The 14,408-nt window shown below is 33.8% G+C and overlaps 1 protein-coding gene across 1 annotated transcript; it reads right to left on the minus strand.

Moving 5' to 3' along the window:
* Positions 1–1,954: 1,954 nt before the first annotated feature.
* On the minus strand, positions 1,955–2,842 carry LOC149210570 (uncharacterized). The gene has a single exon (XM_089399004.1). The coding sequence runs from the start codon at positions 2,840–2,842 to the stop codon at positions 1,955–1,957; it is 888 nt and encodes a 295-aa protein (XP_089255130.1).
* Positions 2,843–14,408: the final 11,566 nt, after the last annotated feature.

Here is a 14,408-nt window from a genome sequence, read left to right on the forward strand (position 1 = left end):
TCCAGTTTCTCCTTTCTCCTCACTTCTCACTTGAATCCAGCTTAAATTTTGATTCAGTTTCTTGCCCAACAAAAACCATTTTTGTGCTTAACAACAAGAAACTTTCTTGACAATCCATTTTCTGCCCAACAAAAACCATGTATTTGTTGTTAATTTTCTTAACAACCAGAACCGTCTGTATGACTTCTTCATTTCCTCAGTGACTTCTTTCCTCAATGACATGTTCGTATTTCTCACTTGTCAATGACTTCATGTGTCTGACTTCTTCATTTCCTTAGTGACTTCTTTCCTCAATGACATGTTCGTATTTCTCACTTGTCAATGACTTCATGTGTCTGACTTCTTCATTTCCTTAGTGACTTCTTTCCTCAATGACATGTTCGTATTTCTCACTTGTCAATGACTTATTTCCTTCATTTCCTCAGTGACTTCTTTCCTCAATGACATGTTCGTATTTCTCACTTGTCAATGACTTCATGTGTCTGACTTCTTCATTTCCTTAGTGACTTCTTTCCTCAATGACATGTTCGTATTTCTCACTTGTCAATGACTTATTTCCTTCATTTCCTCAATGACTTCTTTCTTCAATGACATGTTCGTATTTCTCACTTGTCAATGACTTATTTCCTTCATTTCCTCAGTGACTTCTTTCTTCAATGACATGTTCGTATTTCTCACTTGTCAATGACTTCTTTCCTCAATGACATGTTCGTATTTCTCACTTGTCTTGTCGTTTCCTTAGTGACATGTTCGTATCCTTTTCCTTCACTTCTCACTTGAATCCAAGTATCCTTTTCCTTTACTTCTCACTTGAATCCAACTTAAATTTTAACAACTAGAACCGTTTCTTTTTCATAATTGAAAGTTCAACCAAATCATTTGTTTTTCACCATCTTCCTCATACAATAATTGAAAGTTCAACCAAATCATTTGTTTTGCACCATCTTCCTCATACAATACAATACCATACCTCTCCCTTGGCATGTAATGGTTGACACCCAATACCGAGGTGCACATCCACTTATCACCCATCTTGAAAAATAAATGAATTTATTTTTATTAAATTAATAATAACTATAATTTTAAATATTTTTGTTTTGCTCTTTTATTTAAATATAACATTTAGATGGTAATAAGTCATTTTTAAATATAATTTATATAAAACAATTCTTTTTAGGGTGAAATTGCATTTTCATTAAGGAAAAAAATATAAATATAATATAAATTACATTTTCATTAAAAAAAAAGTAATGTAATATTTATATTTAGTAGAGATTATATTTTAATATAATTTTGATAATTCGCTTTGTTATCGATCACTTCACTTTTCCTTACAGCGATCTTTGACTAACTTTTTAAAATATCATTTTTTTCAAAACAACAACGTAAATATTTCATATATAAATTATATAACTTAAGAAAACCATGACATAAAATTTAAAATTTATAACTTCATAATAATAATAATGTGATTATTGGAAAAACAAAATTATCATGATATGCGAAGTTTACGCTAAAGATGATCTTCTAATTGAATATGTTTTTTGGGATAAAGGTTCAACAATTCAACGTAACCCTACTCGTTGAATCACAAATATTTCAATTATAAATTAACCTAACCCATGAGGGAAGATGTGTGGGTAAGAAATATATCTTATTCCAAACACAACCATAGGAAAAACTTGATACAGTCACTGGCGTCAAATATTACAATGGAAATTTGGAGTATGACGTTTGATAAGAGGCTATTTTCTCTCAAGCCATCTATTTACAGCTACCATTTATCAGCCTCACATACAAACACAATCTGTGGAAACTAGAGAAATTCATTTACCCTAATCACGTATCAACCAACTCCAGAAATTCATTTACCCTAATCACTTATCAACCTCAATTACAATACAAATCTGTGAAAACTAAGAGAAATGTTTTGTACACTAGAAGTTCCCGCAACTTAAGCACTTTCCGCCAGTATATCCCAGACAGGCAAATGTTTACGAGAATAGCCAGATGAAACCTTCGGCAAAACCTTATTGGAAGGATCAAAGTTGGCATCAAACCTTGAGAAATGGCAATTTGAAGACAAAATCCCAGATGAAATATAATCAGCAACTTCTCCATCCAAATACCCTTCTCCATTCGGCCCATCAACCTGTTGATCTACCAAGAGATCATTCCATTTTGTTCTATAGGAATTTCGATGCAGACGACCCTTTGCATTCAAATAAGTCTGGCCGAGCACTCCATGAACTTGTGATGAAAGGACAGCCTTCTCCATTTCCACAGACAAATGAATAAAAGCATCATTATCAGACCTCAGGTCAGGAATCTCAGGACCTGCAATAACATGAATCTCTGCTACGTCCTTCAGATAAACACTGTAGTGATCAGATGGCAAGAACTTGTGGGATTGATAGTTATCATAGGATATAATGATTTCACCATCTAACGACCTGTAATTCTCTCCTTGTTTAAGCTGAATAACTGCACCATCCACTTCAATGTTTTGTAAAAATCCGGACCCATTAAGGCTCAAGTCTGATCCTTCTGCTGCACGTAATATGAGTCTATGACCCCAGAAGAGAATTCCAAGAGCCTTTATCCACGTTCTTTGTTGGACTGTGGATTCCACCGTCCCTACAAACTTCATGTTCATGTGGAAAGTTTTGTCTGAGATTAGACAGTAGATGGAGTCAGGTTTTCCATTGAAATCAAAATGTACTCCATCCCAACCTGTGAAGTGTGGATCACCAAATGCACCCGGGACAACATTGCTCTTTGCAAAGACATTACAGGATAAGAAAATGAAAAATAATATCCTTCTAATAAAAGTTAACCTCATGTTGTCCACCTTATTATCAAAGGTTATGATATATAAATACAAGGCAATATCAAACTCTAAATTCTGCTATCTTCTATCAAACCAGCTAAATATTCTATCCAACCATCTAAGTGACTATCAAAATTCTTCTATAGAACATGATAGAATTACAAAACCTCCTACTGGTGCAATACTTCAGACAGATCTGTAAAAATTACAAACAGCAAAGAAAACTGCAATTCACAAACTACCCAGATTGTTATACAAAGCCAAACTCTGCTAAAATATTGCTTGCTCCCTAAAATATCAAAGGCATAGCAAAGCCAAAACAACCATATGAAGGACTAAAAAAACTTGAAAAATGGGCTGTGATACAGAGAATGATTAACCGATAAAAACAGCGCCAGAAACACTGAAGAACACTCTACCTATATGGCATGAGAATCAATAAATCAAGATGTTTACAAGAATTTCTCACTAGAAAACTGAAAAACCCAAGCTATAATGGCATACTCAATATCAATATCAATGAAAAATCCGATTTTGGCGGGTGATAATGGCATTCAGTGCAGCTTAACCATCCGAACCGGAATCACAAAACCAAAACCAAAATCACGTGCAGACGGTTAGGGCAACGGTTTAAATTCTAAAATTATAATGTGATGGGTGTTGGACCTAACCGCCTCAACGAACCATGTAGTAGACGTGTCGAGTTTATATGCCCGGGACGAATCTTCATTTGTTTGTCACGTTGTGTGGCTCGGTCACAATGGAATATGATGTTTGATATTTTGGGCAACTCGTGTCACAGTATTAGTGAAGTTCAACAAAGAGTCTCTTTCAAGGTGTTTAAAAGTTCAGGTTGCGGATTTTGCTAAAATACGCTTTCGCTACGCGCTAGGTTGCTTCAAGGCGACGGCACGAAGGGATGGTTTCCCTTAGAAGCTTCCTCAAATTTTTAGAGACACGTGGTTTGAAAAATATTTTAAATGTTTTATAATTAGAAAACAAACTTTCTGGGATGTGATACGATGATTATCATCACCGTTATCGTTCATTAAAAATCGATCAATTTATCATGAAAAGTAAATGGTTAATATTAAATAATCATAAACATCATGAAAATAAAATTATTATAATTTTTGTAAATTATAAGTAGTGATAAGTATTCAATTTATAAGATGACTTAATTACATATCATATTTTTTCCCATGATAATATATAGGGTTTTGTGTAATTAAATTATAGTAAAAAATGTTAATTAAATGGGGCATAAGTAAACTACTTTAAATTTTAAATATTATTAGCCCTTGCATATGCAAAGGACTCGGGAAATGGTTTCGAGGTTTGATTGCTATAAATTTTCTTTGAGCTTTATAATATTTTAGTATTCAAAATTTAACTTTTTATGCAGTCTGTCGGAAGTGTAACGATGATCCGTTAACGCCATGTGGATGTATCTTGTGGGCATTAGCACTCTTAGCGGCGGTTATGTGGATGTATCGCGTATGCTTTACTTATGTATTAAAACCTCACGAATTATCTTCATCTTCTTGTAATTTAACGACATATAACAAAGCATGTAAATTACCACATATAACAATGTATGTAAATTACCATGTCTACTTTTCGCGTTCATGTCAGGTGTGCAACAGTGATTGACACATAAGTATGCTTGGGTTAATTTAATTAACTACCACAATTACACCAACGTCTGCATTTCCATTATAATTACTAAGTTTGAATGGATACGAATTTGATAACATACCATAAAAATTTGAATAAAAATTTTCAGGAAAAAATTGATAATATACATTTTAAGTATTTAAATATATATAATTTTCTTTTAACAACAAAATTTGATAGCATATATCTTAATTATTTAAAAATATATAATTTCTTTCGTAACAACCATAATTTTTGCTCTTTTTTTTCAAATTGTTTTTAAAATTTCAATAACTTCTACTTATTTTAACAAATATAAATAATTTCAAAATTACAATTCACCAAAAACACCACTTCACTTTTCCCTTCACATTTTACCTTATTTTCAAAACTCAAAACTTAATCTAAAATTTATTTCAAATTTTAAACTCATTAGAAAAACTTTAATCTAAAATTTCCCCCTAATTAAATTCATTTAATAATTAATCCATATTTAAAAATTAAATATTAAAAACTTATATAAAAATTCTCTTTCATATAAAGATATTTAAAAATTCAATTACACTTCATAGCTCAAATTCTTTCTAAGATATTTAAAAAAGCAATTATACTTCACAGCTTAAATTCTTTCCTTTTTTCTTCTTAGAACCCTTAGAAGGAAACATGAAATTGAAAACAAAAATCAAGAAATTTCGCTACTTAATTATTTTTGGGATCCTACCACCATTTATTTTGGATTTAGAGGATATTGTTTCATTCATGAGGACATTAACAAACCAATGTGGATATTCGTTAAACTCTGAACCTGATTTCCTTCATGCACATGATTAATTACTTACTGTTGAAGATAATGGAGAATATCCTAGAATAGGTAGAGTTGGTTCACGTAGCCTCAGGATAGGAATTAGTTTCTATTTCTTAGGATGTTGTTCTAACTTCCCTAAAACCATGTATTCTATTTAATGTGTAATGTTGATGAACAATGTAGAGCGTTCTACAGAGCCAGACTCTCCTGGTTCAGACTCTCTTTCGTAGAGCTGACCAGTGGGTTTTATTTTTCTTAATACAAACATTGCCATTTTTATCATGGTATCAGAGCGTTAGGGCTGAGGAACTTGTACATTGGCTGGTGGGTGGTTCTTTGAATCGAAATCGTCGCAGGTTTTGAGTGGATAGCTGCAACGATAGAACTACTACACTTCTTTCAATTATTGCATTTTTTCAGTGTACATTTGCGACGGTCTCAGAAAATTGGTGTATTTCTACGACAGTTTCGGATATTGGGCGTATATCTGCGACTAGTCTTGGAAAATTGGTGTATTTCTATGACCGTCTCGGATATTGGGTGTATATCTGCGACAATCGTGTAAATCAAAGAAACTGCATGAGGGAGCCAAGAACAAGGCTCTAGCTACCAGAGAAGCTGAGTGGGGAAGCGAAGAACAAGGTTGTAGCAGACAACAGGAGGTTGTCTAGAGGCCGAGAAGAAAGCCACAGTGATCTGCGCGTGTGTTGTGAGATCGAACAACAATGATCTGTCTCTGTCACAGATATGGGGTAAATTTAACATCTTTTACCTGTCGATTTTTTTTCTTCTAAATCGCCAAGATGAATAACAACATATTTGAAACATGCATGAATGAGCATAACAAGCTCAAAGGTTCCAATGATGCAAATTGGAAGTTTAAGATGCAGACTCTGCTAGAAGCTCAGAGTGCTTGGACGATTGTGAATGGGGATGAGCTGAGGCCCGCGACTAGATCATCAACAATCCCACATTGGGAGAAATGAAAAAGCAGAGCAAGGACAATGTTAAAGATGTCAGTGAAAGACTGCATTATACTGCACATCAGAGAAGGTAAGTCAGCTAACAAGATCTGGTGAATTCTGAAGGAATTGTATGAGATCAGAAATTCAAATCTTCTTCTGTTTCTCAAGAGTAAGATTTTGTCCATGAAAATGGAGGAGAATGAAACGATTGCTTCATTCCTAGCAAGGATCAAGGATCTAAAAACCAAATTATCAGATATTGGTCATACAATGGATGATATAGATCTTGTGACCATTACAATGAATGGTGCGACTGATGATTATTAGATGTTTGTCACTAGGATCAATGCCAGAGAAAAGATCCCACATTTTGAAGAGCTGACAGGTATACTAATGCAAGAAGAAGAGAGGAGATCGACTCTGAAGCCCCAGAGTGCCAATCTTGCATTTGTGGCAAGGAAAAACTTCTATAAAGGGAAAGGAGGTCCACAACAACAAAACAAAGCAAGTTCATATAAACGGCCAAATCTGACCCAAGGTATGCATCCGAATAAAAACTACTCTGAAACGAAATGTTTTTATTGCGGAAAATTGGGTCATATTGCCAGGGAGTGTAGGCAAAAGAAGTATCATGAAGAACAACAGAAGCCAAAGAGACATGCAGGTCATCTCACGAATGGTGATCAGGTGTAGAATTTGAGGTTGTTCATGGCAGATCGTGATGAAAATGTTGATGCAGAAATTTGGTATGTAGATTCAGGAGCGTCAATACACATCACATGGAACAAGCATTGGCTCGAGGATTTTAAAGAGATCAACGAAGGCGCACAAATTTATCTAGGAGATGACAAAAGTCATCAAATCAAAGGATGTGGGAAAGTTTCTATTATTCTACCTGATGGTAATATCAAACAAATTATAATGTGATGTATGTGCCTAGCATAACAAAGAACTTGATTTCTGTGTCTATGATTATAGATCAAGATTTGAAAGTTGAATTTTTAAAATCTAACTACTACATTAAGGATCTGCTAGATGGAATGAAGGCAATTGCTATAGGGATTTGAACAGGAGGACTGTACAAGTTGGATGTGAGACCTGCATCGATTCGAGCATTGACAGTAGTGAGCCTGACTACAAAAGAGCTTTGGCACCAGAGATTCGGCCACATCAATTATAATGATTTGTTGTTACTACAGAGGAAAGAAATGGTAAGAGATCTTCCTATCCTAAAGCAAGTACATAATGATTGTGACGCTTGTACTTTAGGAAAAGTGGATAGAGAATAATTCCCTATTAGAGTAGAAAAGAGACAAAGGGATATACTGGAGTTAGTGCACACAAACCTTTATGGTCCCATGGAGACAAAATCATTAGGGGGTGCATTGTATTTCCTACTGTTTATTGATAACAGTATGAAGTTTTCTTGGGTGTATTTCTTAAGTAAGAAGAGTCATACATTCGAATAATTTAAATAGTTTAAAAATATGATTGAAAGACAAACAAGGAAACAGATAAAAATTCTCCGCTTTTATCAAGGGGGAGAATACAAGAAAGATGAAGTCATCAGATATCGTGAAGATCATGGAATTTTGCAGCAGTTTACAATACCCCATACTCCACAGCAGAATGGAGTAACAGAAAGGAAAAATAGAACACTGGTGGAAAGTGCTAGAAGTATGCTTAAAGGTAAGAATCTTTCAAATGGTTTTTGTGCTGAAGTAGTAAATACTACAGTTTATTTAAAAAATAGGAATCCTACAAGAATTTTTGAGTTTAAAACTCCTTTTGAAGCTTTATATGGATATAAATCTGCAGTAAAACACTTAAGAATATTTGGATGTAAAGAATTTGCCCACATACCAAAGGAAGATAAAAATAAATTAGACTCAAAAGCCATCAGATGTACTTTTATAGGGTATTGTTCGTCACATAAAGCATATCGATTATTTAATCCCTCTACTCACAAGATCTTTGTTAGTAGAGATGTTAAATTCCATGAGTAGGATAATGAAGAAAATGATGAGCACTATGATGGATGGGACATTCCGTACTTTGAAGAAGAAGTTGTAGAGAACAATCAGGATCAGCAGTAAACAAAGGCAGAGGATGAACAAAAACAACAATAGCAGTAGTAGCAACAACATTAACAAAAAAAACGGAAACAACAATAGAAAAAACAACAGGAAGAAATAAGGTTTGAAACCACCACCCCACCACTCAGGAGATCAGGTAGGAAAACTCAAATGCCTGCAATACATGGCGAAAATGCATTTATAACTAGTATGATGAATGTTGTTGAACCATCTAGTTATAAAGAAGAAAATTAAAGTAATGAATGGGAAATAGCCATGGAATAGGAATATGATTCAATAATCAGAAACAACACTTGGGATTTGGTGGAACTCCCTAGAGGAAAATGGGTCATAGGTTGCAAATGCTTATATAAACCGAAAATTAAAGCAGATGGAACTATAGAAAAACTGAAAGCTAGGTTGGTTGCAAAGGGGTACACACAGAAAGAAGGGATAGATTATGAAGAAACCTTCACCCCTGTAGCTAAATTGAAGACCATCAAAATGTTAATTGCCTTAGCTACCAAGAAAAATTGGATGATGCATCAACTAGATGTAAAGTCTGCATTTTTGAATGGAGAACTGAAAGAAGAGGTTTATTTAGAGAAACTGGAAGGGTTTGTCCAGAAGGGAAAATAAAATTTAGTCTGTAGGTTGAAGAAAGCACTCTATGGACTAAACCAAGATCTTAGGTCGTGGTATGAGAAAATTGATTCACTTTTTCTACAAGCTGGCTACAATAGAAGTAAGAATGACCCTAATCTTTACACCATGAAAGATGAACAAGGGTGCGTAGTGCTGATTTCGTTATATGTAGATGATTTGATAATTACATGTGATGCTATATATCTAATTGATGAAATCAAGCAATAGATGTCACAAATGTTTGAGATGAAGCATCTCAGTGAACTCAAATTCTGTTTAGGTCTCGAGATCTGGAGAGATTTAGGTCAAACATTTTTGTCTCAAGCAAAGTATGTCAAAGGCCTATTAGAAAAGTTTAGAATGGATTAGTGTAAGCTTGCACCAGTACCATTGCAGCGGAACATCAAATTGTAGTGTGAAGATGGCTCAAAAGCATTGGATGCAACACTTTACAGACAACTGGTTGGGAGTCTGATCTACTTAGCCACCACTAGATCTAATTTGGCTTATGTAATCAGCGTGTTAAACCAATTTATGTCTAAGCCACTTGAAATCCATTGGAATGCAGCGAAGAATGTTTTGAGGTATCTACAAGGTACTGAAGATTATGGAATTATTTACATTAACTCTTTTGATGTTAGATTGGCAGGATTTGCAGATTCAGATTGGGCAGGAAATGTAGATGATCGCAGATCTATAACAGGTTATGCATTCAGTCTTGGATCCGAGGTGATCACTTGGAGCAGCAAGAATCAGAACATAGTCTCCTTGTCCTCAGCAGAAGTAGAGTATTAAGCCATGTGTGCAGCAACGTGCGAGGTGGTTTCGTTGCGGAGACTTCTGCAGGATGTTGGGGAAGAACAGACAGTCACAACAACAATCAGATGCGACAATCAAAGTTCAATCAAGTTGGCCAATAATCCGGTGTTTCACAAAAACTAAAAACATATTGATACTCAATTCCACTTTGTAAGGGAGAAAGTGCAATCTAAAGAAATTCATCTGGAATATTGTAATACATGTGATAATGTTGCAGACATTTTCATTAAGCCCCTTGGAAGAGTAAAATTTCAAATGTTTAGGGAGATGTTTGGCATATATGTGAACCCATTCTCTATTATGGGGGAGTGTTGAAGATAATGGAGAATATCCTAGAATAGGTAAAGTTGGTTCATGTAGCCTTAAGATGGGAATTAGTTTCTATTTCTTAGGATGCTGTTCTAACTTCCCTAAAACCATGTATTGAATTTAATGTGTAATGTTGATGAACAATGTAGAGCGTTCTACAGAGCCAGACTCTCCTCGTTCAGACTCTCTTTCGTAGAGCTGACTAGTGGGTTTTATTTTTCTTAATACAAACATTTCCATTTTTATCACTTACCATATAAACCACATCAAATTTTTGCCAAATTATTTGAGATACGAATCAGATGGTCGAATTTTCGTATTTTTTTTTGTCCTTTTCAAGAGAGATTGGTAACTATGGTTTGCATACATTCAATGTGGGAAGATTGTGACAGTTGAGGAGAGGAAATCCCCAATCATGGTAGCCTATGGGATACTTAGAGGTTTGATGCCAGCGATAGGTGGCAGTTGAGTAGCGACCTTATTCTTATTCCTATGCTACATGGCCCTCTCGATCCCAAATCAGGCTTCCATCTATTAGAGCTGCTCAATAATCATACATTTTAGATTATTTGCTTCGCTGTCTTCCATGGCACACCTAAAACACAAGAAGAATTAATGGATTTAACCTTAAGCTTTATGGTGTAAGCATGGATGAGGAAAATATTACCGCGAAAGGAAGAAACAATTAGAAGCCATTGAAGCACTAACATCTCAAGAAATTAAAAAATCTGCTACAAGCCCTATGATTTTTTGTCATCTTTATAATCGATATTTAATGCAAGGACGACTTACATCACCGATGGGCAGTTTTTTCTTACTATCTTAATTTGTGAGTAAGTAGAGGGGAGCATTCTTACTTTCTTACTTTGTGAGTAAGAAGTGGGGAGCGAGTATAATCTAGGTTACAAGTGTGTCAACTGCAGTTATTGTTTTGTTAGAATAAGTTATTGCAAGAACTATGCCCTATTGGAAAATTAATCCCAACTACCATAGTTATGATAGTGAAAATAACCATCCTTTGGAATACAACAACAAATCGAAAACCATTTGTCCTTGTACCTAGAAGATTTTTGTTTGTAAGATAAATGACATGGATTAAAAGAAGTTCTAAGCTGGAGTACAAATTCCTTATTCTGTAAATAATTAAGAATGAATATGCATTTGATGCAGGGTTAGTAAAACGTATCAATCAAACATTTATTCTGCAACTGATATATGTATGTACATTCCTCAAGTTCAAAAAATTATGTTTTAGTACAAACACACATCCTAGGTTTTAAATGTTTTTCCTTTTTATGTATTAAAATATTAAAAATGTATGTTTGAATATACAAGTAAGTAGAAAGCCTTTTTCTAAGTGACAAATGTAATTATGAGAACCTTTGGAGAGAAAAACACAGAGCAATTTGTGGTAGGCGCCCATCCTCGTGAAGTGTAAATCTCAATAAGAACTCATAGTTTTACTTGGTGAAAGAGTTGGAGCCTCCATTTTTCATGCGAATGTATCTTTCTAAAGTATATTGTGTTGTTGTGTTGTGATATATTTCTAGAAAATATAAGCCTAAGTTTTAGGGCACAACTACTATGTTTTTCTCTCTTCTTACTTTGTGTAAATTTGCTTTGATCAAATTTCCTCAAATACAAATTGTTTTAAAATGAAGAAAAATTTGATTCATAACCATACTTTATAAAATTCAAAATTAAAATAAATCTAAATTAATTATGAACAAAACCTAAATAAATTAAAAATATATAGTAATATCATATAATAATTTTTTATTTATACTTTTGTAAATTTAATTTTATAGGAATTTTATCTTTTTTAATATTTTACTTGAAATTGACACAATTTTTTCCCTTTATAACATTCCGATAGAAAATGAATCAATTTTTATCCCACTCAAATGGTATCCAAATAAAAATATAAGATTTTAAAAAGGAATTTCATGAATTAATTTATTCATTGGTTTAAGTTAATTTAATTATTTTAATTTTATTTATTATTGGGTAAAAATAAAATTTTATAAGACTTTTATCTTTTTAATATTTAGCTTGAAATTGACTCAATTTTCCCCTTATAATAGTCGGATAGAAAATGAATCAATTTTTATCCCACTCAAATGGTATCCGAATGAAAATATAAGATTTTAAAAAATAATTTCATGAATTAATTTATTCATTGGTTTAAGTTAATTTAATTATTTTTATTTTATTTATTATTTATTTACCCAATAATAATGGTGAAGTTTTAGAAAATATTTTTTTAATAAATATAAATGGATAGATAAGCTTTTGTTATTTGATTTTTTTTTCCCTTTTATTTAAATAAATTTACTTAATTAAGTTTACTTGTTTATATTTTATTTTATTTTGGTTTTTTAACTCACTATAATAATAAAAAATATTTATAAGTATATTTTAAAAAAGCTGAAAATATTCATTAAACATAATACCTAATAAATATTTAATATAAAGATAATCATAATTATATTCTATTAATTTAAGAGCATTTCTCTCAATGGGGTGTGAATAGTGTAAATGTTGATGAGAGTGTGAAGTTAGGGCTATGCTCGCCACCCCTTGATTACATTTGACATTAATGGCATGGAGGAGTGCAACAATAAACTTGAAACATTTATCCTAATGGGTGTGAATAATGTAAATGTTGATGAGTGTGAAGTTCGGGCTATGCTCGCCACCTCTTGACTACATTTGGGATTAATGACATCGAGGAGTGCAACACAAGCAAGTCTATTGTTGTGTGCAAACATACAATTGGCATGGAAGGTTGGGAAGGTTGGCTTCTTTATAGTTCATTGTTGCGTGCAAACTTACAATTAGCATGGAAGGTTGGCTTCTTTATAGTTCATTGTTGCGTGAAAACGTACAATTGGCATGGAAGGTTCGCTTCTTTATAGTTCATTGTTGCATGAAAATGTACAATTGACATGGAAGGTTGAATTCTTTATATGTCAGGTATGTATTAGCATGGAAGGTTGGCTTCTTTATAGTTCATTGTTGCGTGAAAACGTACAATTGGCATGGAAGTTTGGCTTCTTTATAGTTCATTGTTGCATGAAAATGTACAATTGACATGGAAGGTTGAATTCTTTATATGTCAGGTATGTTGGCATGGAAGTTTGGGAAGGTTGGCTTCTTTATAGTTCATTGTTGCGTGCAAACTTACAAATGGCATGGAAGGTTGGCTTCTTTATAGTTCATTGTTGCGTGAAAATTTACAATTGACATGGAAGGTTGAATTCTTTATATGTGAGGTATGTTTGAGGTTTTAGTGTCTGGAGACGATAATTGGAAAGGAGGTACAATTGGCATGGAAGGTTGGCTTCTTTATAGTTCAATGCTGCGTGAAAATGTATAATTGGCATGGGAGGTTGACTTATTTATATGTGAGGTCTGTTTGAGGTTTTAGTGTCACAGTTCACCCTCCCTATTTTTGGAGCTAGTTTGTTTAGTGGGAAGTGTGGCTTAGGATTTCTAGAGAATTACTTTTGTTGGTTTTAGTGTCACAGTTCACCCTCCCTATTTTTGGAGCTAGTTTGTTTAGTGGGAAGAGTGACTTAGGATTTCTTGAGAATTACTTTTGTTGGCACTTGTTCTCGCTTCAAGAGACTTTCTTGAGAATTACTTTTGTTGGCACTTGTTCTCGCTTCAAGATTTGTAATGTGCTGGTCAAGGTTCTATTTGTTTGCATTTGTTTTCCTTCTTAGTCCTTTGTCTTGAGCTGTTTGCATGATGATTTCAAATTATAGAGGTGGTTTGTCTTGTTGGGGCTAGTCCATCTACCAGTGATTGTGGGTTTCTTAGTAGTGTTTATAAATCAATGGGCCAGTTTGGTTCTCAAGGGTCTCTGTTTTGTGAAATTTATACTCGTGGAATACCCTAAGTCACAAAATATTGTTTATTTTGAGACTTAAAAATTGTATTGGAAAATTTGGAAAGTGGGATGTCAAATCCTCTACAAATGGGTTACTTGTTAATTAGTTGCTTAGTTTTTTTTGAAACATGAGTAGGTAGAATCATGAATTTAATGGTGCTAGTTTCTAAGGGGTGCGTTGAAGGTGGTGAGTCTCCATCTACCTCTTCTATAAAGTTGGTAGGCTCTGAATTATTTATTTGGAGCATTAGGGATGATTCAGTGGGTTTAGGTTTACAACATCAATGTGGAGAGTCGTTTGGTGTGCCTTTTCATGCCTATTATTCTGTTGAAGGTCATGGCTACCCATGTGTCCCCTCTATGCTATAATGATGCCTCCTAGACAACACATGCACTATAGAATGGGAGA

Source organism: Pinus tabuliformis, chromosome 1_2, assembly GCF_031772625.1.
Source record: "Pinus tabuliformis cultivar Carrire ecotype Pingquan chromosome 1_2, CPIR1, whole genome shotgun sequence".
Lineage (NCBI taxonomy): Eukaryota > Viridiplantae > Streptophyta > Pinopsida > Pinales > Pinaceae > Pinus > Pinus tabuliformis.